The 26,550-nt window shown below is 47.0% G+C and overlaps 1 protein-coding gene across 2 annotated transcripts in view; it reads left to right on the forward strand.

The window, feature by feature from the left end:
* LOC142295398 (receptor-type tyrosine-protein phosphatase beta-like) overlaps positions 1 to 26,550 on the forward strand; it is a 142,215-nt gene that overhangs the window by 19,270 nt on the left and 96,395 nt on the right. For both annotated transcript variants that reach the window (XM_075338498.1, XM_075338499.1), the window contains exons 2-10: positions 4,258 to 4,515; positions 4,846 to 5,103; positions 6,650 to 6,907; positions 7,417 to 7,674; positions 9,677 to 9,934; positions 10,436 to 10,693; positions 16,156 to 16,413; positions 20,670 to 20,927; positions 21,812 to 22,069. In XM_075338498.1, the coding sequence (XP_075194613.1) occupies positions 4,258 to 4,515; positions 4,846 to 5,103; positions 6,650 to 6,907; positions 7,417 to 7,674; positions 9,677 to 9,934; positions 10,436 to 10,693; positions 16,156 to 16,413; positions 20,670 to 20,927; positions 21,812 to 22,069 (2,322 nt within the window). The remainder of the gene's footprint in view (positions 1 to 4,257; positions 4,516 to 4,845; positions 5,104 to 6,649; positions 6,908 to 7,416; positions 7,675 to 9,676; positions 9,935 to 10,435; positions 10,694 to 16,155; positions 16,414 to 20,669; positions 20,928 to 21,811; positions 22,070 to 26,550) is intronic.

The raw sequence follows: 26,550 nt of genomic DNA on the forward strand, positions 1-26,550 counted from the left end.
CCCTGGTTCACCACTTTAATCAGCCCCAAAAAGCCCTCCTTGTCCGGCGTAATCCAGGATGATGCAGCGTCGCATCCAGCGCTGCTGCATGGAGGTGACCGGAGCCGCAGCAGACACAGCCGCTCCGGTCACCTCCACACAGCAAATGAACACAGCCGCGCGATCAGCTGCTGTCACTGAGGTTACCCGCGGCCACCGCTGCATCCACCGGTGGCCGCGGGTAACCTCAGTGACAGCAGCTGATCGCACGGCTGTCTTCATTTGCTGCATGGAGGTGACCGGAGCGGCTGTGTCTGCTGCGGCTCCGGTCACCTCCATGCAGCTGCGGTGGAAGCGACGCTGGACCATCCTGGAGTACGCCGGACAAGGAGGGCTTTTTGGGGCTGATTAAAGTGGGGAACCAGGGTATATGTGTGTGTTTTTATTTCTAATAAAGGATTTTTTCGGGTGTGTGTTTATTTACTGTAACTTACAGATTAATCATGGAGGGTGTCTCATAGACGCCTGACATGATTAATCTAGGACTTATTGGCAGCTATGGGCTGCCAATAACTCCTTATTACCCCGATTTGCCAACGCACCAGGGTAAATCGGGAAGAGCCGGGTACAGTCCCAGAACTGTCGCATCTAATGTATGCGGCAATTCTGGGCGGCTGTTGGCTGATATTGTTAGGGTGGGGGGCTCCCCATAACGTGGAGCTCCCCATCCTGAGAATACCAGCCTTCAGCCGTATGGCTTTATGTGGCTGGTTTTAAAAATGGGGGGAACCGCACGCCGTTTTTTTTAATTATTTAATTATTTATTTCACTACACAGTATAGACACGCCCACCGGCTGCTGTGATTGGGTGCAGTGTGACACCTGTCACTCAGAGTGGGGGCGTGTCTCACTGTAACCAATCATAGGCGCTGGTGGGCGGGGAAAGCAGGGAATACGAAATTGTTTAATGGGCGGCCGGCTTTTTCAAAACAGTAAAAGCCGCCGGAGCAGTGTGAATGCCGTGCAGAGCCGGGGATCGGGGATCGGTGAGTATATGAGAGAGGGGGATAGACTGACATGGACTGAGAGTGAGGGACAGAGATAGTGACGGACTGACAGAGATTAGTGCATGACAGACATTGTGAGGCGCTTCAGAACGCAGCTTTTCAGCTGCGCTCTGAAGCAGACCTTTTTTAAGCTGCGGTGCAGAGCGCACACCTGCGCACATAGCATCAGACAACAAAATCGTATGAGGGATGTCACACGTTACAATTGACTAGGTTCGTGCAACAAAACGCTCAATTCTAGAGAATGATACGATGTGTTTGCGATCAACGGTTTTGCGTTCAATCCTGATCGCATGTAGCTGTCACACGCAGATACCTCGCAAACGATGCCGGATATGCGTCACTTACAACTTGACCCCAACGACGGATTGTGAGATATATTGAAGCGTGTGTAGCGGGCTTTAGTGTATCTGTGTATTTATTTCTATAAAGTATTTTTTTTCTGTGTGGTGCCTTTTTTTTAACCCTTTATTGGAGATTCTTAATGGCCAGGTAAAACTTGCCTGACATTAAGAATCTCTAGCTTAATACTAGCTAGTAAAACAAAGCTAGTATTAACCCCATTATTAACCAGCATGCCACCCGGCATTAGGGCCGCTGGGAGAGTTGGATACAGCGCCAGAAGATGACACTTCTATGAAAGCGCCATTTTCTGGGATGGCTGTGGACTGCAATTCGCAGCGAAGGGGCCCAGAAAGCTTGGAGAGAGATAGAGAGACACGCAGGCACTACCGCCCCCATCATCGTCCCCGCACACACCCCGACACTACCGCACTCATCATCACCGCACACACCCAGACACTACCGCACATCATCATCCCCGCACACACCCCGGCACTACCGCACTCATCATCATCCCAGCACACACCCCAACACAACCGCACCCATAATCATCATCGCACACACCCCACACTACCACACAAATCATCATCCCCGCACACACCCCGACACTACCGCACATATCATCATCCCCGCACACACCCCGGCACTACCGCCCCCCTCGTCATCCCCGCACATACCCAGACACTACCGCACCCATCAACATCACCGCACACACCCCGACACTACAGCACACATCATCATCCCTGCACACACCCTGGCACTACCGCACTCATCATCATCAACTCACACACCCCAGCACTACTGCACACAACATCATCCCCGCACATACCCTGAGTGAAGTCTCCGGTGACTTCTGTTGCTACATGGAGCTGACACAGAGCGGTCATGTTCTACGGTGCTCCCTGTCAGCTTGATGTAGCAGAGCTGAAAGCGTCGTGTGGATTACTTCGGATCTGGATGGGTGTTTGGGGATTAATAAAGTGGTAAATGAGGGTTTTTTTTATCTTTTATTCTAAATAAAGGATTTTTCGTTTTTTGTGTTTATTCACTTTCACTTACTGGTTAATCATGGAAGGTATCTCGGGGAGGCGCCTGCCATGATTAACCTTGGACTTATTACCCCGATTTCCACCACACCAGGGCAATTCGGGATGAGCCGGGTAGAGTCCCGGGACTGTCGCATCTAATAGATGCGGCAATTCCGGGCGGCTGCTGGCTGATATTGTTAGGGTGGTGGGCTCCCCATAACGTGGAGCTCCCCATCCTGACAATACCAGCCTCCAGCTGTGTGGCTTTATCTTGGCTGGTATCCAAATTGGGTGGGACCGCAGTTTTTTGGTTTTTTTTTATTAATTATTTATTTATTTTGCTGCACGATACAGACTCACCGGCCAGTGGCTGTGGTTGGTTGCAGTGAGACAGCTGTCACTCAGCGTGGGGGCGTGTCTGACTGCAACCAATCATGGGCACCGGTGGGCGGGGAAAGCAGGGAATTCCAGATTGAATAATGAGTGGCAGCCATTTTCAAAAGAGGAAAAGCCGCCAGACCTTTGTGACAGCCGTGCAGCTGATCGGTGAGTAGGAAAGAGAGAGGGATTGTGCTGGGGACACAGGGTGCATGCAAATACGCAACGTGCGCACATAGCCTTACTGTGAAAAGCCACGCTTTTGGTGATCGAACCGTTATCGAACGGTAACTCAAACGGTAGAACGTGAAGCAAATCGTTTGAGTTCGTCGAACGACTCGAGCACCGCCCAAAATCACTAAAATTTTAAATTGGCGAATGGTTCGCTTCAAACATCGCTCATCTCTATTTCCAACTACTCTTTGTGCATTATCTTCAACCTTTTAATGGGATTTTTGTAGATCTTTTTGTGGTCTCCTGACCATAACAGGAGATTATGACAATAAGCTACTTTTGACTTCAATTATACCTGATAAACTGAATTTAATTTAGATGCTAGCTTAATGAATCTCCCCATAACCACTGCCTTTTGAGCCATCCAAATCATTAGAAGGGTGGTTTTTTCAGAATATTTCAACTGGAGGAATTCCTCCAGAGTCTGAAGGGTCTCTTTGTTGGTTGTTTTATGAGATATTAAAGATTATTTTAATCGCCAAGTGAATTTTGATGGAGATGAGCTGATATCTGAGTAAAAAACTAGATGAGTTGATATCTGAGAAGTTGGCTACACAAGAATAGTGGTCAGAACGCAAGGAGATTGTGATCTGGGCTCAATTAATAAATTAAATAATTAATTGTACATTATGTATAAAAATGAGTTGAAAAATATCTTTGTAGGATTGTATTGATATATGAAAGAATTCCCTTATCCTTATTTGAGACTCGTTGGTTTATAGGTGCATTATCCTCCAATATCATGTACTGACATTTATTTATCACATGGTAAAATGTCAGATTGAATTGGATTTCCTATCTAAATATTCTAAAAATATATATTAGATCTTAATACCAACTAAAGTATAGCTTGATTTCAGTATAAACATTGACTAGAATATTTAAAAATTACCTTAATCTTAGATATTTTTAAGGCATTTTTACCCTATAAAAATCAACTATGAAATATTGTACTGAGATAAGATACAATATAATTGGACCAAGCTAAATTCTGTATAAAAGCTGGTGTAGAAAAGAATTTATGTATTTTCTGTTGAATTTTAGAAACTGAAGAAGTAAACAACTACAATATATAGAAATGACTTAGTCAATATGTTTTTCTATTTTTAGCTTAGTTAAGTAAACTACCAAATTTTGTACCAAGAAAAATGCACTGTTGTCTTATGAGACAAAGAACTATGTAAAAGCTTTTGTTGAACTATATTTATGTATTTTCTGTGTTATAATAGAACCCAATATAGTAAAGAATTTAATCACTGGAATCATCACCACCACTTCTATATCTCTGAGCTGGGAGAAACCAGATGGAAATGCAAGTTCTTATGAAATCCAGATTTTGGGAGACCTATCCTTCAATAAAACTGTAACTTCAACTTCTGATACAATTGAAGGCCTGATACCGGGAAATTATTACACATTGCTGGTCACTGCTGTTGTCGAAGAAAATAATGTGTCAGGAAACAGTGTGATTATATCTGTGTATACAAGTGAGTATTCCCTACATACAGAATTTCAAGTTTTATAATCCATTGCAGTGCTTGATCAGTGGAGTGGATTAAATCTGTCAATGCTGCACTTGCATTCAAGGGGTTTAACTGCTGGGAGTGGCATTGGCCCTGCTCCTGGCATTGAAAGCTGGGTCTCGGCTCTGACATCACCTACAAATCTGGCAGCGATTGCAGTTGTATAGTGCCGAAACCCCTGCCATTACCATGACATACTGGGTACATCATTGGTAGGGAAGGCATCGATTTTCATGATATACCTAGTATGTCCATTGTTGCAAAGAGGTTAATACATTTTTTGTTTTATAATAGAACCTGAACGTGTAAAAAACCTGATGCCTGGGATCATCACCACCACTTCTGTATCTCTGAGCTGGGAGAAACCAGATGGAAATGAAAGTTCTTATTACATCCAAATTCTGGGAGACCCAACTTTCAATAAAACTGTGAATTCTACTACTGATACAATTGAAGGCCTGACACCGGGGAATTCTTATACATTACTGGTCACTGCTGTTGTTGGAGGAAATAGTGTGGCCGGAAACAGTATGGTCATGTCTGTGTATACAAGTGGGTATTCCTTACAAATAGATTTTCAAATTCTAAATATATTTAAAAAAAAAAAAATTTTACCTAAGGTATTTCATGTTTTATATATGTTTATTATGTAATATGTAACAGGTATATATACGGTATCTTATATTAGTATCAGGTTCCATAAATCAAATGTTTAAGTGATGAGATCTTTGTAACTGAAATTATGAAAATATCTAACCTTTAAAGAGTATATCTGAGACTTCAAAAAGAAAAAGTGTGTCGAAATACAAATGGGCAGGTAGTTTCTACCTACCTGTTTGTTGTGCCCAACGCCATTCTTTGCTGGTACAGTGCAGCCATGGACTAATCCTGCCAGCAATCCAGTGGATTTGTCAACAGAGTGGTGGCTTCCTTTGCACTCTGCTCTGCAGACAGCATAGACAGTTTGATAATATCTGTTTATACGAGTGGGTATTCCTTATATTTGAAATTTTTAAACTGTATATTTTCATATACCACATTTTTTTGATTATAAGACACACATTTTTTCCACAAAATTTAGAGGAAAATGAGGGGTGCATCTATTACTGTGAATATAGCTTACCTGGAGGTAGAGAATGGGTGCTGTGCTGGCTGCCGGGTGTTGGCTGGCTACGGTGGGGGCTGTGTTGGCTGCTGTGGGGGCTTTGTTGGCTGCTGTGGGGGCTGGGCTGGCTGCAGTAGGGCTGTGCTGTCTGTGGTGTGGGCTATGCTGGCTGCAGTGGTGGCTGTGTGGCATGGGGTGGTGCAGAGGGTGAGATGCTCTGTTAGTGCTGTGTGCTTCAAATAATGGTGCCCTGAATTGGTGCATGCACAGATGGAGCTCCCTGCACAAGATCTCATCTGCACAAGAATCACCTTTGGCCAATTGATTTCCCAACAACAGGCCTATGGAAAATGGCATGCAAAGGTGGTGCATACGCAGTTAGGATCTTGGCTTGTCTTTGAACCAAGAGCTCAGTCTACGCATGTGCTGACTCCGTGCGCCATTTCTTTGAAGCCTGCACTGCCAACAGAGTATCTGTGACACCCGCCGCACCACCCTGCTCTACACAGCCAGCACAGAATTCACTGCAGCCAGCACAGCCCCTACTACAGCCAGCACAGTCACCACCGCAGCCAGCACAGCTCACACCACAGAGCCTGCAGCATTAACCTACTCCAGCACCGCCCCGCCTCCTGTGACACCGCTCCCCCACCACTGCCACCCCCTCTCTGGTAAGACAACACCGGAGTATAAGACGGACCCCACTTTTTTTTTACCTTTTTAAGTCTAAATGTGTGTTGCGTCTTATAATCTGGTGTGTCTTATAAAATGAAAAATACAGTAATTTAAGAATTTTACATATAAAAAAATGTAATACTAGTAAAAAAAACTACAATATTTAGAAATGACTTATCTCTTAGTCAACATGTTTTCCTATTTTTAGCTTAGCTGAGTAAACTACCAACTTTTGTACCAAGAAAAATGCACTATTGTCTTATGAGACAAATAACTATGTAAAAAGTTTTGGTGATCAATATTTATGTTTTATTATAGAACCCAACATAGTAAAGAACTTAATCACTGAGATCATCACCACCACTTTTATATCTCTGAGCTGGGAGAAACCAGATGGAAATGCAAGTTCTTATGAAATCAGGATTTTGGGAGATCCAACTTTCAATAAAACTGTGACATCAACTTCTGATACAATTGACGGCCTGACACCGGGGAATTATTACACATTGCTGGTCACTGCTGTTGTAGGAGAAAATAATGTGTCAGGAAACAGTGTGATTATATCTGTGTATACAAGTGAGTATTCCCTACATACTGAATTTCAAATTTTATAATCCGCTGCAGTGCTTGATCACTGGAGCGGATTAAATCTGTCAATACTGCACTCACATTCAGGGGGTTCAGCTGCCGGCAGCGGCATTGGCACTGCACCTGGAAGTGAGAGCTGGGTCTCGACTATTACATCATCTGAAACTCAACAGTGATCGCAGTTGTACAGTGTCGGAACCCCTGCCATCGCCATGACGCACTGGGTACATCATTGGTCAGGAAGGCACCGACTTTCATGGTGTTCCCAGTATGTACATCGTTGCCAACAGGTTAATCAAAATAAACAACAACAAATAGAGAATTTAGAAATGACATTTTTCTTAATTAATATGTTTTGATATTTTTATCTTTGATAAGAAAGCTATGGAATATTGCACCAGAAAAACTGCAATATTGGCTTATCATGGAGAATGATATGTAAAACTATGTAAAAGCTTTTGTTGGATAATGTTAATACATTTTCTGTTTTATAATAGAACCCGAACGTGTAAAAAACCTGATGTCTGGAATAATCACCACCACTTCTATATCTCTGAGCTGGGAGAAACCAGATGGAAATGCAAGTTCTTATTACATCCAGAATCTGGGAGACCCAACTTTCAATAAAACTGTTACTTCCACTTCTGAAACAATTGAAGGCCTGACACCGGGGAATTATTACACATTGCTGGTCACTGCTGTTGTTGGAGAAAATGGTGTGTCAGGAAACAGTATGGTCATGTCTGTGTATACAAGTGGGTATTCCTTACAAACAGATTTTCAAATTCTGTATATATTTAAAAAATAAACAATTTTTACCTAAGGTATTTCAGGTTTTATATATGTTTATTATGTAATATATATCAGGTGTATATATCTTATGTTAGTATCAGGTTCCATAAATCAAAAGTTTAAGTGATGGGATCTTTGTAACTGAAATTATGAAAATGCCCAACCTTTAAAGGGTATATCTGAGACTTCAAAAAGATAAAGTGTGCAGAAACACAGAGGGAAAAAATATATATATATATATATATATATATATATATATATATATATATATGAGAAACGGGTTTTAGCCGCGCTAAAAAACCACTGTTGTCAGGGTGCTAATTAAAAATTTCTTTTATTACAGCATCAACGCGTTTCAGAGACATGGTCCATGTCTCTGAAACGCGTTGGAATGCTGTAATAAAAGAGATTTTTAATTAGCACCCTGACAACAGTGGTTTTTTAGCGCGGCTAAAACCTGTTTCTCATATATGTATATATATATATTTTTTCACTACGTCTCCACGGGGCCGCTGCTTGAACCACGCGGACACTAACATGCTCAATAAGGGGTTGTGACTGGCACAACCTCATCAGTTGAGTGTACCTATTTATATCTTCACACGGTTATTACCGGGTAAGACCCTATTGCGCCTTTGTTTCCCCCCTCTCCAGCAGTTCAGAAACACAAAGGGGCAGGCAGTTTCTACTTACCTGTCTGTTGTGCCCAACGCCATTTTTTGCTGGTACGGTGCAGGCACGGACCAATCCTGCAAGCAATCCAGTAAATTTGTCAAGAGAGTGGTGGCTTCCTTTGGACTCTGCTCTGTAGAGAGAGGAGACAGTTTGATAATATCTGTGTATACGATTGGGTATTCCTTAGATTTGAATTTTGTAAACTGTATATTTTCATATACCATATATTTTGAATTATAAGACGTATATTTCCTCCCAAAAATTTGGAGGAAAATGAGGGGTGCGTCTGATAATATGAATGTAGCTTAGCAGGAGGTGGAGAATGGGCACTGTTCTGGCTGCTGGGTGTTGTGCTGGCTGCAGTGGGAGCTGTATTGGCTGTGGTGGGGGCTGTGCTGGCTGCACTGGGGCTGTGCTGGCTGTGATGGGAGCTGTGCTGTCTGTGATCGAGTTGTACTGGCTGCAGTGGAGGCTGTGTTGTGCGGAGGGTGAGATACTCTGTCGGTGGTGCAGACTTCAAATAAGTGCGCCCAGTGTTGGCGTGTGCACAGATAGAGCTCTCTGCTTAAGATCTCATCTGTGCACGCGCCACTTCTGGCCCATTGATATCCCAGCAGTGGACTTATGGAACATGGCATGCAGAGGTGGCGCATGTGCAGTTGAGAGCTCACCTTGTCATTGAGCGAAGAGCTGAATCTGCGCATGTAATGATTCTGGATGCCATTTCTTTGAAGCCTGCACAGCGAACAGAGAATCTGTGACCTGCCACACCGATCTGCTCCACACAACCAGCACAGAACCCACTGCAGCAAGCACAGTTCCTACTACAGCAAGTACAGCCCCCACAGCAGCAGCCCAGCTCCCACCACAGAGCCTGCAGCATCAACCTACTCCAGCACCACCCTTGCCTTCTGTGACCCCGCTCCTCCACCACTGCTGCCACCTCTCTGGAAAGACAACACCTGAGTATAAGATGGACCCCACTTTTTTTTACCTTTTTTATCTCTAAATTTGGGTTGCTTCTTAGAAATTTGTGTGTCTTATAAAACGAATAATACAGTAATTTAAGACTTTTACATATAAAATAACTTAATATGAGTAAAAAGAAACAATTACAATATTTAGAAATTACTTCTTTCTTAGTCAATATGTTTTTCTATTTTTAGTTTAGCTGAGTAAACTACCAACTTTTGTACCAAAAAAAATGCACTATTGTCTTATGAGACAATGAACTATGTAAAAGCTTTTGTTGAACTGCCTTAACTGTATGTATTTTCTGTTTTATAATAGAACCCAATATAGTAAAGAATTTAATGACGGAGCTCATCACCACCACTTCTATATCTCTGATCTGGGAGAAACCAGATGGAAATGCAAGTTCTTATGAAATCCAGATTTTAGGAGATCCAACTTTCAATAAAACTGTGACATCAACTTCTGATACAATTGATGGCCTGACACCGGGGAATTATTACACATTGCTGGTCACTGCTGTTGTAGGAGAAAATAATGTGTCAGGAAACAGTGTGATTATATCTGTGTATACAAGTGAGTATTCCTTACTTACAGATTTTCAAATTTTATAATCCGCTGCAGTGCTTGATCACTGGAGTTAATTAAATCTGTCAAGGCTGCACTCGCATTCAGGGGGTTTAATTGCTGGGAGCGGCATTAGCACCGCTCCTGGCAGTGAGAGCTGGGTCTCGGCTATCACATCACCTGAAAACCCCGTGGTGATCGCAGTTGTACAGTGCTGAAACCCCTGCCATCACTAAGACGTACTGGGTACATCATTGGTCAGGAAGGCACCGACTTTCATGGTGTTCCCAGTACGTTCATTGTCTCAAAGAGGTTAATCACAATAAAAATCAACAACTAGAAAATTTAAAAATTACATTTATTTTAATTTATATCTTTTGATATTTTTATCTTTGATAAGAAAGCTATGGAATATTGTAACAAGAAAAACTGCAATATTGGCTTATCATGGAGAAAACTAAGTAAATGCTTTTGTTGGATAATGTTAATATATTTTCTGTTTTATAATAGAACCCGAATGTGTAAAAAACCTGATGTCTGGGCTCATCACCACCACTTCTATATCTCTGAGCTGGGAGAAACCAGATGGAAATGCAAGTTCTTATGTAATTCAGATTCTGGGAGACCCAACTTTCAATAAAACTGTGACTTCTACTTCTGATACAATTGATGCCCTAACACCGGGGAATTATTACACATTGCTGGTCACTGCTGTTGTTGGAGGAAATAGTGTGGCCGGTAACAGTATGGTCATGTCTGTGTATACAAGTGGGTATTCCTTACAAACAGACTTTTAAGTTCGATATATATAGCGGTGTTGTATGTGTGTTGCGTGTGTTGCGTTGTTTGTGGAGCGCTGTGTGTCTGTAGCGTTGTGTGTGTGTGTGTTGCGCGGTTTGTGTGGGTGTGGTGTGTTTTGGGGGGAGGTATGTTTTGTACAATGTGTGTGTGTGTTGCGTGGTATGTGAGTATATTTATGTATATTTATGTATGCCGCGGTGTTTGTGTGTTGGGTGTTGTGTGTGTGCAGCGTTGTCTGTGTGTGTGGGTGTCTGTGTAGGGCGGTGTTTGTGGTTCCCAGTGTGTGTGTGGTGTGTTGTGTTGTGTGTGTGTGTGTTGGGGGAGGTGTGCACCTCCCATCGTGCTCCATCCCCCATGCTGCGCACTCCCAAACGTGGTCCATCCGCCATGCTGCGCACTCCCAAACGTGCTCCATCCGCCATGCTGCGCACTCCCAAACATGCTCCATCCGCCATGCTGCGCACTCCCAAACGTGGTCCATTCGCCATGCTGCGCAGTCCCAAACATGCTCCATCCGCCATGCTGCGCACTCCCAAACGTGCTCCATCCCCCATGCTGCGCATTCCCCATCGTGCTCCATCCCCCATGCTGCACCAGCATCAGCCTCTCTGCCGCCAGCATCAGCCTCTCTCCTCCCAGCATCAGCCTCTCTCCTCCCAGCATCAGCCTCTCTCCTCCCAGCATCAGCCTCTCTCCTCCCAGCATCAGCCTCTCTCCTCCCAGCATCAGCCTCTCTGTCCCCAGCATCAGCCTCTCTCCTCCCAGCCTCAGCCTCCCCCAGCATCAGCCTCTCTTCTCTCAGCCTCCCCCCTCCCAGCCTCCCTCCTCCCAGCCTCCCCCAGCATAAGCCTTTCTCCTCCCAGCCTCCTCCTCCCGGCCTCCCCCAGCATCAGCCTCCCCCAGCATCAGCCTCTCTCCTTCCAGCCTCCCCCAGCATCAGCCTCCCCCAGCATCAGCCTCTCTCTTCCCAGCCTCCCTCCTCCCAGCCTCCCCCAGCATCAGCCTCCCCCTCCCAGCCTCCCCCAGGATCAGCCTCTCTCCTTCCAGCCTCCCCCAGCATCAGCCTCCCCCTCCCAGCCTTCCCCAGGATCAGCCTCTCTCCTTCCAGCCTCCCTCTTCCCAGCTTTCCCCAGCATCAGCCTCCACCTCCCAGCCTCCCTCAGCATCAGCCTCCCCCAGCATCAGCCTCTCTCCTTCCAGCCTCCCCCAGCATCAGCCTCCCCCAGCATCAGCCTCTCTCTTCCCAGCCTCCCTCCTCCCAGCCTCCCCCAGCATCAGCCTCCCCCTCCCAGCCTCCCCCAGCATCAGCCTCCCCCAGCATCAGCCTCTCTCCTTCCAGCCTCCCCCAGCATCAGCCTCCCCCCAGCATCAGCCTCCACCTCCCAGCCTCCCCCAGCATCAGCCTCCGCCTCCCAGCCTCCCCCAGCATCAGCCTCTCTCCTCCCAGCCTCCCCCAGCATCAGCCTCTCTCCTCCCAGCCTCCTTCAGCATCAGCCTCTCTCCTCCCAGCCTCCCCTAGCATCAGCCTCCCCCTCCCAGCCTCCCCCAGCATCAGCCTCCCCCAGCATCAGCCTGTCTCCTTCCAACCTCCCCCAGCATCAGCCTCCCCCTCCCAGCCTTTCCCAGGATCAGCCTCTCTCCTCCCAGCCTCCTCCAGCACGCCGTGCTCCTCTGCCAACACTCACAGATTTGATCGCATACTCACACACACACACACCCACCCGATCGCATACACTCACACCCACCCGATCGCATACACTCACACACACCCGATCGCATACACTCACACACACCCGATCGCATACACTCACACACACCCGATCGCATACACTCACACACACACCCGATCGCATACACTCACACACACCCGATCGCATACACTCACACACACCCGATCGCATACACTCACACATACCCGATCGCATACACTCACACACACACACATTGACGATATTGCACATACGCGCTCACTCACAACATCCGGAGATACCACATGCTTCTGGCCATGTGATCCTCCGGCAGGTCCTGGAAGCTTACAGCACAGTATCGCCGCCGAGAACCAAGCGATATCTCCGGATGCTGTGAGTGTGTGGATGCGATCTGATGTGTGTGTGAGGTGTGTGTGAGAGTGAGTGTGATCTGATGTGTGTGTGTATGTGTGTGTGTGTGTGTCTGTTGTTATGTGTGTGCGTGTGGATGTTCCGCCGCTGCAGGACCTTGATGCGCTGGTAACTATGCTACCATGGTTACCAGCGCATCCCGTTCCCCACTCGCACGGGAGCCCACACCAGCATACGGCGGCAAACCCCAGCAATGCGAGGGTTTGTGTCGTCTGGGTTGGCGGCGTATGCTGGTGTGGGCTCCCGGGGGTACAGTACTCACCTGGGAGTCGTGTCTCTGTGTCAATTCGGGGGATGCGTGCGGGGAGCGGGGCCAGAGCTAGCGTGCATTGCGTGAGGGAGCGGGGTGTGGCCGAGTTGCCAATACGTGCAGGGTGCCGGGGCAAGAGGCCAATCCGTGTGGGGGGCGGAGCCTGTGCGAGCGGCCGGCCAATCCGTGTGGGGGGGAGCCAGGGCGAGCGACCAATCCGTGCGGGGGGGGCGGGGCCATGGCGAGGCCAGCGGTCAATCCGCTTTGTGTCACCGTAAGGACACAATTTTGGAGCAAGACAGACAGACAGACAGACAGACGGACAGAATAAGGCAATTATATATATAGATATGTATCATGTATATAGTTAGGTCCAGAAATATTTGGACAGTGACACAATTTTCGCGAGTTGGGCTCTGCATGCCACCACATTGGATTTGAAATGAAACCTCTACAACAGAATTCAAGTGCAGATTGTAACGTTTAATTTGAAGGTTTGAACAAAAATATCTGATAGAAATTGTAGGAATTGTACACATTTATTTACAAACACTGCACATTTTAGGAGGTCAAAAGTAATTGGACAAATAAACCAAACCCAAACAAAATATTTTTATTTTCAATATTTTGTTGCGAATCCTTTGGAGGCAATCACTGCCTTAAGTCTGGAACCCATGGACATCACCAAACGCTGGGTTTCCTCCTTCTTAATGCTTTGCCAGGCCTTTACAGCCGCAGCCTTCAGGTCTTGCTTGTTTGTGGGTCTTTCCGTCTTAAGTCTGGATTTGAGCAAGTGAAATGCATGCTCAATTGGGTTAAGATCTGGTGATTGACTTGGCCATTGCAGAATGTTCCACTTTTTTGCACTCATGAACTCCTGGGTAGCTTTGGCTGTATGCTTGGGGTCATTGTCCATCTGTACTATGAAGCGCCGTCCGATCAACTTTGCGGCATTTGGCTGAATCTGGGCTGAAAGTATATCCCGGTACACTTCAGAATTCATCCGGCTACTCTTGTCTGCTGTTATGTCATCAATAAACACAAGTGACCCAGTGCCATTGAAAGCCATGCATGCCCATGCCATGACGTTGCCTCCACAATGTTTTACAGAGGATGTGGTGTGCCTTGGATCATGTGCCGTTCCCTTTCTTCTCCAAACTTTTTTCTTCCCATCATTCTGGTACAGGTTGATCTTTGTCTCATCTGTCCATAGAATACTTTTCCAGAACTGAGCTGGCTTCATGAGGTGTTTTTCAGCAAATTTAACTCTGGCCTGTCTATTTTTGGAATTGATGAATGGTTTGCATCTAGATGTGAACCCTTTGTATTTACTTTCATGGAGTCTTCTCTTTACTGTTGACTTAGAGACAGATACACCTACTTCACTGAGAGTGTTCTGGACTTCAGTTGGTGTTGTGAACGGGTTCTTCTTCACCAAAGAAAGTATGCGGCGATCATCCACCACTGTTGTCATCCGTGGACGCCCAGGCCTTTTTGAGTTCCCAAGCTCACCAGTCAATTCCTTTTTTTCTCAGAATGTACCCGACTGTTGATTTTGCTACTCCAAATATGTCTGCTATCTCTCTGATGGATTTTTTTCTTTTTTTTCAGCCTCAGAATGTTCTGCTTCACCTCAATTGAGAGTTCCTTAGACCGCATGTTGTCTGGTCACAGCAACAGCTTCCAAATGCAAAACCACACACCTGTAATCAACCCCAGACCTTTTAACTACTTTATTGATTACAGGTTAATGAGGGAGACACCTTCAGAGTTAATTGCAGCCCTTAGAGTCCCTTGTCCAATTACTTTTGGTCCCTTTAAAAAGAGGAGGCTATACATTACAGAGCTATGATTCCTAAACCCTTTCTCCGATTTGGATGTGAAAACTCTCATATTGCAGCTGGGAGTGTGCACTTTCAGCCCATATTATATATATAATTGTATTTCTGAACATGTTTTTGTAAACAGCTAAAATAACAAAACTTGTGTCACTGTCCAAATATTTCTGGACCTAACTGTATTTATATATATATATAATATCTTATATTAGTACCAGGTTCCATAAATCAAATGTTTAAGTAATGACTAATGAGATCTTTGTAAGGCCTGAAACACGCTTCCATTAAAAACAAGCACATGCCGCGAGACACGTATTTACCCTGCGTGTTGCGTGTGGTAAGTACGTGTCTCGGGTACATGCGGTCCACATGTGTTCTACGTGTGCTATCCGCGATAGCACACATAGAACCGGTAATTTGCATACTCACGTGGGCCGCGCTGCTGTCCATGGTTCTGATCTTCGGTCTCCAGCCCTGCTGTCTCCCCGCTGCTGCCGGCCGCAGTGAAGTGAATATTAAATGAGCATAATGAGCGGCGGTCGGCAGCAAGTGGCAGCAGCGACAGAGACAGGAGGGCTGGAGAAGGTGAGTAAATGTTTTTTGTTTTTTTTTCACTGACACGTGTGTTTTCTCCAGCGCGTGTCACACGGGACTGCATCCACACTACATCCGTGTGGTATGGGTGCGGGCCGTGAGACACCCGTGCTGCCGGAGAAAACGTGGACATGTCAGCATGTAGAAAAACGCACACACGTACAAACGCACACGGACACACATTCTGTGTGGTTTTACGTGTGTGTGTGCCTGCTACAATAGGGTAGCATTGCTGAACATGTCTCCGTGCCGCTGGAACGTGCAAAAAATGGCAAACACGTACCGGTGGCACAGATGTGTGTCGGAGGCCTAACTGAAATTCTGAAAATGTCCAACCTTTAAAGAGTATATTTGATACTTCAACTAGAGAAAGTATGCGGAAACACAAATGGGCAGGCTGATTCTACCCACCTGTCTGTTGTGCCCAACGCTATTGTTTGCTGGTACGGAGCAGGCACGGACTAATCCTGCCAGCAATCCAGTGGATTCGTCAACAGAGTGGTGGCTTCCTTTACACTCTGCAGTGTAGACAGAGGAGACAGTTTGATAATATCTGAGTGGGTGAGACAAAGAACTATGTAAAAACTTTTGATGAACTGTATTTATGTATTTTCTGTTTTTTAATAGAACCAAATATAGTAAAGAATTTAATGACGGGGATCATCACCACCACTTCTATATCTCTGAGCTGGGAGAAACCAGATGGAAATGCAAGTTCTTATGAAATCCAGATTCTGGGAGATCCACCTTTCAATAAAACTGTGACTTCTACTTCTGATACAATTGAAGGCCTGACACCGGGGAATTATTATACATTGCTGGTCACTGCTGTTGTTGGGGAGAATAATATGTCAGGAAACAGTGTGGTTATATCTGTGTATACAAGTGAGTATTCCTTACATACAGAATTTCAAATTCAATATATATTTTCAAAACATTAAATAATTTTTACCTAAAATATATTATAGGCTCCAATGTATTAATTATGTAATATGTATTAGGTACAGTATATATTATATTAGTATCAGGTTCCATAAATCAAAAATGTAATTGATAAGGTCCTAATTAAAATTTAATTTTTTTTTAACCTTTAAAGGGTATATCATGCACTAACAGGCAGGCTGTTTCTACCTAGTTGCCTGTTGTGCATGGCACCTTTCTTCGCCGGCATAAAGCAATCAGAGACTGCTCCTGCCTGTGATACAGTGGCTTCATTAACAGAGCATAGGCTTCCTTTCCACTCTGGTCTGTAGACACTGAGGAATAGCTGACGTTACGCTGATTAGGCTGCTTTCACACTACGTTTTTTTAACATGCGTCATGAACGTTTTTTTGCTGTAAAAGCGAATCCTGCTTTTACAGCAAAAAACGCATGCTAACGCATGTGTTATTTTGCAGGATCCTGTCACTGGATGTTTAGGGGCGGGCATTGGAGTCATGTGATCGAGAGTGAGGGGAACTAAACGTGCCAGACTGGGAGCCGGCTTCTTACAACTGCGGAGGTTCGTAACCAAGGTAAACATCGGGTAACTTGCTTGGATACCCGATATTTATCTTGGTTACGAGCGTCTGTACACGTAACCAACGTAAACATTGGGTAACTAAGAGAAGTGGTTACCCGATATTTACCTTGGTTACGAGTGTCCGCAGCTCTCAGGTGGGAGAGAGAGACAGGAGAGGGAGGGGGACAGACAGAGAGAGAGAGGGAGGAATGAGAGGGTGGAGGGAGAGGGTGAGAGAGGGACTGATCACCTGAGACTGGTTTCTGGGCATGCTCAGTAGAGCAAGCAGGATCCTGTCTATCAGCATGCCACCATTCACATGCGGTTGCATGCTGTTTAGTCAGGATCCAGCAATTTGCAGTATTTGGACGCAGCTCAAAAATGCTACAAGTAGCGTTTTTGAAAAATGTTAAAAAACTGCAAGTCGCTGGATCCTCACTATAACGCACGCAAACGCAGGTGAACGCATGTTAACGCGAGTCCATTGCAAATGCATTGAAATGAAAACGCATTTGCACTAGATCCGCTTTTGCGTTAAAAAAACGTTCATGACGGATGTTAAAAAAACGTATTGTGAAAGCAGCCTTAACAGAAAGATCCTCATTGCCCACTTGTGCTAGCCGCTGTCATTTAGGATGGCATTGGCTGTCTCTGTCCGTCTACAGATCAGAGTGGATAAGAAGTCACTGCTCTGTTCAGGTGATGTCAGTGGAATCTCAGGCAGAAACAGTTTGTGTCAGCAAGAAATGACGTCAGGCACAACAGGTTGGTAGTTGTTTAGCTACTCTCCTGTTAGTGCTTGGGCACATTAATAAAAAACGGTTTCGGGGTATACCCTTTAAGGCTGTGTGCGCACGTACATGCTGAAATTCCTGCAGTGATTTGTCAGCACCTGTGCGCTTCAAATCGCTGCAGAAACACTGCATAATGGATGCAGTGTTTCATCAGATTACATGCCGATTTCATGCGCTCGGGGTGCTGCCTCTCCCATAGACAAAGCGCACGAAAGAAGTGACATGCTGCATTTTTGAACGCACCGATTTGGATCAAAATTTCAGCATGCAAATCGCTGCATTCAAAAAAGCAACAGGCGCAAGGATTATGCACAATCTTCATAGATTGTGCAGGGGATGCAGGACACATGCTTTTACACTGCAGTGCTAGAGGCAGCGTAAATGCATGCAATACGCACATGTGCGCACATGCCCTGACAGTGTTTTCATTGTTGCCATCTTTGCAAAAGCTACAGAGGAATGCGCTGGTATATTGTTTGCATTTATTAACTAGCTTCTTGAAAACCAATCATTAACTGACATAATATATTTACAGGGATTTTGGTTTAGATCCAATCTATTCCTTAGAAGGATACTATTTTTCTTCCACTTCCCCAAACCACAAATTTTAGTTATGACGTGCGGTCTTTGGGGAAACATTGCTAAAGGCGTTCAATATCTTTGCAGTGCCAGCCAAAAGAAATAATGGATTACTCTACACAGAAAAAAAATCAAAGGGTTACCTTTGAGATTTAGGATGGTCCAGGTTCTCACGATAAAGAGACACTCTTAATTATGCGCTCTTATCTGTAGCTGGAGATGAGGATCCCAAACAGGAATCCCACATTGTTAACTCTGAATTTTGTAATATCCCATACATCAAAATTTATTATTTCACTTGGAAAACATATTTTATTATTCATAAAGTGACAGTCTAAAATAACAAGGCGAGAAGCTAAGTCAAAGGTGACAGGTGACAATCAAATTGGCAGAACTTCCTGTTATTTCTTTTGTATAACTGGCTGCCACAGTAGGACATAAATAGGTTCATAACATTTTGAAAGGAAACCATATTAATAATGTTTGACTGTTCCTTCTAATTTTAAATGATTAATATTGAACCATATGTACATGTTTATATTCTACAGTAAAAAAAAAAGAAATTAGCAGAACTCTTTAATTTTTCTATTGTTTAATGATAAAGCACTGACCCGATGTAGAGAAGGCGTTTGCAAAGTTCTGTATTGACTTTAATTTTTCATATGATTTGGTGTCAGATTGGTTTGAATTTCCCCACCTACATTTGGAAAGTACAGATGAATATCACTTAATCACAGTAAAAATCAACAACTAGAAAATTTAGAATTACCGTATTTTTCGCTTTATAAGACGCACCTGATTATAAGACGCAGCCCCAAATTTGATGAAGGAAAAGAGAATTTTTTTTTAATGTTAAATGGGGTCCATCTTATAATGCCAGTGTCCGTCTAACAAATCATATAGGGTATATGTCCCTCATAGCCCCCCATCCTAAAATTAGCCCCCCTTAATCTGGATATGCCCCCCTTATATTGAATATAGCCCCCTTGTGCTGGGACACATCCCCCAGTGATGCCACATGTCCCCCATTGATGACACACATTCCCTATTGCTGGCACATGTCCCCTATTTATGGCACATGTCCCCGTGTGCTGGCACGCATCCCCTATTGCTGGCAGCCTGGCAAAAGTCTCCTATTGCTGGCACACATCCCCTATAGCTGGCACACGTCCCCTACAGCTGGCACAGGTCTCCTATAGATGGCACACATCTCCTACAGCTGGCCCAGGTCTCCTATATATGGCACACGCCTCCTACAGCTGGAACAGGTCTCCTATGGATGGCACATGTCCCCCTGTGCTGCCCATGGCCCCCTATGGATTGCACACGTCCCCCTGTGCTGTCCATAGCCCCTATAGATGGCACACCTCCCCTGTTTTTAATATGGCCCCCATGTGTGCTGCCCATTGCCACTATAGATGGCACACCTCCCCTGTGTTTAATATGGCCCCCATGTGTGCTGCCCATTGCCACTATAGATGGCACACCTCCCCTGTGTTAGATATGGCCCCCATACTGCTGCCCATAGTAAAATAAAACACCCGTTCCTTACCTTCTCAGCGCTGTCCCTCCTCGTGTCTCCCTCCGTGCTGCTGCTCTTCCTCCACTTCCTGGTTCTCGGTGCCGGTCATGTGATCGGCACAGCAGAGTGATATCATCTCTGCGTGCCTGATGACAGTGGCAGCAGAGACACTGTGAGATCAGTGCTGGAGGTAAGTAAAGTTTTTTTTATTTTACTACGGGCAGCAGTATGGGGGCCACATCTAACACAGAGGGGATCATGTGCCATGAAAGGGGGGCGCAGGCAGATATAATATGCGCCGCTGCCCCAGCCCATCGCCGCGGTGCGGTTTCAGCACCACGATGATGGACAGCGGCAGTGCATATTATATGAGCGGGAGCAGGAGATCAAAGGCTCCCTCTTGCAGCTTTGACCAGCCCCCAGTACCACTCCAGAGCTGCCCCCACCTCCCCTGGACCCTGCAGTATATATATATATATATATATATATATACACCCCCCCACGTATATTCGGATTATAAGACACACCCGCTACGTTCCCCCAAAATTTGGGGGAACAAAAGTGCGTCTTATAAAGCAGAAAATACGGTACCATTATCTTAATTATATATTTTGCCTTTTTTATCTTTGATAAGTAAATTATGAAATATTGTATCAAGTAAAAAAGCAATATTGTCTTATCAGGGAGAAAACTATGTAAAAGCTTTTGTTGGATAATATTGATATCTTTTCTGTTTTATAATAGAACCTGAGCGTGTGAAAAACCTGATGCCTGGGGTCATCACCACCACTTCTATATCTCTGAGTTGGGAGAAACCAGATGGAAATACAAGCTCTTATTATATCCAGATTTTGGGAGATCCAACTTTCAATAAAACCGTGACTTCAACTAATATTACAAGTGAAGGCCTGACACCGGGCAATTATTATATATTCCTGGTATCCGTACTTGTTGGGGAAAATAATGTCACAGGAGACAGTTCAATAATATCTGTGTATACAAGTGGGTCTTCCATATATTTCAGTTTTTAAATTCTATATTTTTCAAAAAATTTAACAATTTTTACCTATAAAATGACTTAATCTTAGTAGAAAACAACAACTAAAATATTTAGAAAGTGCCTATATCTTAGTCAATATGTTTTGGTATCTTTAGCTTAGATGAGTAAAATACTAAATTTTGTACCAAGAAAAACTTAATATTGTTTTATGAAACAAAGAACTACATAAAAGCTCTTTTTAAACTGTATTTATATATTTTATATTTTATAATAGAACCCAAAATAGAAAGCAAGAACTAAAATATTTAGAAATTACCTATATCTTAGTCGATATGTTATGGTATTTTTAGCTTAGATGAGTAAACTACTAAATTTTGTACCAAGAAAAATGTAATATTGTCTTATGAAACAAAGAACTATGTAAGGCCCTGTGCGCACGCTGCAATCTTGCCGTGGTTTTGCCTCGGTTTTGCTGCATGAAAATGTTCATAACCTTTCTGCACTCATTCCCCAGCAAAACCTATGGGAAAAAAAAATGCTGTGCGCACACTGCGTTTTTTTCCCCTACAGGTTTTGCTGCAGAATTTCTGCAGCAAAAAGAATGAGCATGTCACTTCTTTTCTGCAGGTGCCTATGGTTTCTGCCATAGATAATGGTAAAAAAACGCAGAGACCAACCCTTGGAAAAACCGCGGCAAACACGCGGGTGCAGTTTTACTGCAGTTTTTGCCACGGGTGCGGTATTCTGCCAGAGGGTGCGGATTTTTCTTAAAAAAAAGTCAATTTTCTAGTGTGCTCATAGTCTAAAAGCAAGTCAATTTTCTAGTGTGCTCATAGTCTAAAAGCTGTTATTAAACTGTATTTATATATTTTCTATTTTATAATAGAACCCGATGTGGTGAAGAACCCGATGACTGGGATCATCACCACCACTTCTATATCTCTAAGCTGGGAGAAACCAGATGGAAATGCAAGTTCTTATGTAATCCAGATTCTGGGAGACCCAACTTTCAATAAAACTGTTACTTCCAGTTCTGACACAATTGAAGGCCTGACACCGGGGAATTATTACACATTGCTGGTCACTGCTGTTGTTGGGGAGAATAATGTGACCGGAAACAGTGCAGAAATATCTGTGTATACAAGTGAGTATTTCTTACATAAAGAATTTAAAATTCTATATCTATTTTCAAAAAATTAAATAATTTTTACCTAAGATATATCAGGTTGTATATATATATATATATATATATATATATATATATGTTGTTGTGTGTAGTTGTCATGTGTTTGTGTAGGGCGCTGTAAATGTTCTGGGTGTTGTCTGGGTGTGGGGGGTGAGAGCGGTGTTGTTTGTGTGTTGCGTTGTGTGTGTTGCGTTGTTTGTGGAGCGCTGTGTGTCTGCAGTGTTGTGTGTGTGTGGTGCTGTGTGTGTTGCGCAGTTTATGTGCATGTGGCTGTGGGGTGTGTGTGTGTTTTGGGGAAGGTATGTTTTGTGCAATGTGTGTGTGTTGCGCGGTATGTGCGTATATTTGTGTGTGCCACGGTGTTTGTGTGTTGTGTGTGTGCGGCGTTGACTGTGTGTGTGGGTGTCTGTGTAGGGGGTGTTTGTGGTTTCCAGTGTGTGTGGTGTGTTGTGCGGTGCGTGTGTGGCGGTGTGTGTGTTTTGGGGGGAGGTGTGCACCCCCCATAGTGCTCCATCCCCCATGCTGCACATCCCCATCATGCTCCATCCCCCATGCTGTGCACCCCCCATCGTGTTTCATCCCCCCATTCTGGGCACCCCCCATCGTGCTCCATCCCCCCCTGCTGCACCCCCCATTGTGCTCCATCCCCCATGCTGCGCACCCCCCATCGTGTTTCATCCCCCCATTCTGGGCACCCCCCATCGTGCTCCATCCCCCCCTGCTGCACCCCCCATCGTGCTCCATCCCTCATGCTGCGCACCCCCCATCGTGTTTCAACCTCCCATTCTGGGCACCCCCCATCGTGCTCCATCCCTCATGCTGCACCCCCCATCGTGCTCCATTCCCCATGCTGCGAACCCCCCATGGTGTTTCATCCCCCCATTCTGGGCACCCGCCATCATGGTTCACCCCCCATCGTGCTGCATCCCCCATGCATCACACCCCATCGTGCTCCATCCCCCATGCTGCAAATCCCTCAGAGAGGAGTATAATAGGAGGAGTATAATGGGAGGAGTTGTCCTGGGGGGAGGTGTACAGGTGCCCAACGTGTGCGGGGAGCGTGGCCTAGCGGCATAGTGGGGGTGTGTGGCCTAGCAGCATAGTGGGGGTGTGGCCTAGCAGCATAGTGTGGGGGCGTGGCCTAGTGTCATAGTGTGAGGGGGCGTGGCCTAGCGCCATAGTGTGAGGGGGCATGGCATAGTGCTATAGTGTGAGGGGGCGTGGCCTTGCGCCAGTTTGAGTGACGTGGCCTAGCGACATAGTGTGAGGGGCGTGGCCTAGCGGCATAGTGTAAAGGGCATGGCCTAGAGCCATAGTGTGAGGGGGTGTGGCCTAGGCCTAGCGGTACAGTGTGAGGGGCGTGGCCTAGTGGCAAAGTATGAGGGGACGTGGCCTAGTGGCATAGTGTGAGGGGCGTGGCCTAGCGGCAGTGTGAGGGCGTGTGGCCTAGCTGCATAGTGTGAGGATCGTGGCCTAGCGACATAGTGTGAGGGGGCGTGGCCTAGCGGCATAGTGTGAGGGGGCGGGGCCTAGCGGCATAGTGTGATGGGACGTGGCCTAGCGGTATAGTGTGAGGGGGCATGGCCTAGCGGCATTGTGTGAGGAGCGTGGCCTAGCAGCATAGTGTCAGGGGGCGTGGCCTAGTGGCACCGCGTGAGGGGTGTGGCCTAGCGGCACCACGTGAGGGGTTGTGGCCTAGCGGCACCACGTGAGGGGCGTGGCCTAGCGGCATAGTGCGGAGGCGTGGCCTAGCGGCATAGTGAGAGGGGCGTGGCCTAGCGGTACCGCGTGAGGGGCATAGCCTAGCAACACTGCGTGAGGGGGCGTGGCCTAGCGGTATAGTGTGAGGGGGCATGGCCTAGCGGCATTGTGTGAGGAGCGTGGCCTAGCAGCATAGTGTCAGGGGGCGTGGCCTAGTGGCACCGCGTGAGGGGTGTGGCCTAGCGGCACCACGTGAGGGGTTGTGGCCTAGCGGCACCACGTGAGGGGCGTGGCCTAGCGGCATAGTGCGGAGGCGTGGCCTAGCGGCATAGTGAGAGGGGCGTGGCCTAGCGGTACCGCGTGAGGGGCATAGCCTAGCAACACTGCGTGAGGGGGCGTGGCCTAGCGGCACCGCGTGAGGGGGCATGGCCTGGCTAAACGGCCGATCCATACGGGGGCGGGGCCAGGCCGAGCCCAGCGGCCAATCCGTGGGGGGGCGGGGCCAGGCGGGGCTAGGCCGAGCCAAGCGGCCAATCCGTGGGGGGGACGGGGCCAGGCCAAGCCCAGCGGCCAATCCGATGGTTGTCACTGTAAGGACACAATTTTGGAGCAAGACAGACAGACAGAATAAGGCAATTATATATATACTAGAAGGTGGCCCGATTCTAACGCATCGGGTATTCTAGAATTTATTGTGTAGTTAATGTATGATTTTTGTTATATATATATCGATGTTGTTGTGTGTAGTTGTCAAGTGTTTGTGTAGGGTGCTGTAAATGTTCTGGGTGTTGTCTGGGTGTGGGGGGGGTGAGAGCGGTGTTGTTTGTGTGTTTCGTTGTGTGTGTTGCGTTGTTTGTGGAGCGCTGTGTGTCTGCAGTGTTGTCTGTGTGTGGTGCTGTGTGTGTTGCGCAGTTTATGTGCGTGTGTGTGTTTTGGGGGAGGTATGTTTTGTGCAATGTGTGTGTGTTGCGCGGTATGTGCGTATATTTGTGTGTGCCGCGGTGTTTCTGTGTTGTGTGTGTTCGGCGTTGTCTGTGTGTGTGGGTGTCTGTGTAGGGGGGTGTTTGTGGTTCCCAGTGTGTGTGGTGTGTTGTGCGGTGCGGTGCGTGTGTGGCGGTGTGTCTGTGTTTTGAGGAGAGGTGTGCACCCCCCATCGTGCTCCATCCCCCATGCTGCACACCCCCATCGTGCTCCATCCCCCATGCTGCGCACCCCCCATCGTGTTTCATCCCCCCATTCTGGGAACCCCCCATCGTGCTCCATCCCCCATGCTGCGCACCCCCCATCGTGTTTCAACCTCCCATTCTGGGCACCACCCATCGTGCTCCATCCCCCATGCTGCGTACCCCCCATCGTGTTCCAACCTCCCATTCTGGGCACCCCCCATCATGCTCCATCCCCCATGCTGCATCCCCCATCGTGCTCCATCCCCCATGCTGCGAACCCCCCATCGTGTTTCATCCCCCCATTCTGGGCACCCCCCATCATGGTCCACCCCCCATGCTGCACACCCCATCGTGCTGCATCCCCCATGCTTCACCCCCCATCGTGCTCCATCCCCCATGCTGCAAACCCCTCAGAGTATAATAGGAGGAGTATAATGGGAGGAGTTGTCCTGGGGGGAGGTGTACAGGTGCCCAATGTGTGCAGGGGGTGTGGCCTAGCAGCATAGTGGGGGGCATGGCCTAGTGCCATAGTGTGAGGGGGCATGGCTTAGCGCCATAGTGTGAGGGGGCGTGGCCTAGCGCCATAATGTGAGGGGCGTGGCCTAGCGCCATAGTGTAAGGGGCGTGGCCTAGCGGCATAGTGTGAGGGGGCGTGGCCTAGTGCCATAGTTTGAGGGGGTGTGGTCTAGCGCCATAGTGTGAGGGGGCGTAACCTAGCGGGATCGTGAGGGGGCGTGGCCTAGCTGCATAGTGTGAGGGGCGTGGCCTAGGGGTATAGTGTGAGGGGGCGTGGCCTAGCACCATAATGTGAGGGGTGTGGCCTAGCGACATAGTGTCAAGGGGTGTGGCCTAGTGGCACAGTGTGAGGGGGCGTGGCCTAGTTGCATAGTGTGAGGGGGCGTGGCCTAGCTGCATAGTGTGAGGGGGCATGGTCTAGCGGCATAGTGTGAGGGGGCGTGGCCTAGCGGCATAGTGTGAGGGGGCGTGGCCTAGCACCATAGTGAGGGGGCGTGGTCTAGCGGCATAGTGTAAGGGGCGTGACCTAGCGCCATAGTGTGAGGGGCGTGGTCTAGCACCATAGTGTGAGGGGGTGTGGCCTAGTGGCACAGTGTGAGGGGGCGTAGCCTAGTTGCAGTGTGAGGGTGTGTGGCCTAGCTGCATAGTGTGATGGGGCATGGCCTAGCTGCATAGTGTGAGGGGGCGTGGCCTAGCGGCATAGTGTGAGGGGGCGTGGCCTAGTGGCATAGTGTGAGGGGGCGTGGCCTAGCGGCATATTGTGAGGGGGCGTGGCCTAGCACCATAGTGTGGGGGCGTGGTCTAGCGGCATAGTGTAAGGGGCGTGGCCTAGCGACATAGTGTCATGGGGCGTGGCCTAGCGCCATAGTGTCAGGGGGCATGGCCTAGCGGCATAGTATGAGGGGGCGTGGCCTAGCGACAGTGTGAGGGGTGTGGCCTAGCGGCACCGCGTGAGGGGCGTGGCCTAGCGACATAGTGCGGAGGCTTGGCCTAGCAGTATAGTGTGAGGGCGTGGCCTAGCGGCATAGTGTGAGGGGCGTGGCCTAGCGGTACCGC

Source organism: Anomaloglossus baeobatrachus, chromosome 3 (genome assembly GCF_048569485.1).
Source record: "Anomaloglossus baeobatrachus isolate aAnoBae1 chromosome 3, aAnoBae1.hap1, whole genome shotgun sequence".
Lineage (NCBI taxonomy): Eukaryota > Metazoa > Chordata > Amphibia > Anura > Aromobatidae > Anomaloglossus > Anomaloglossus baeobatrachus.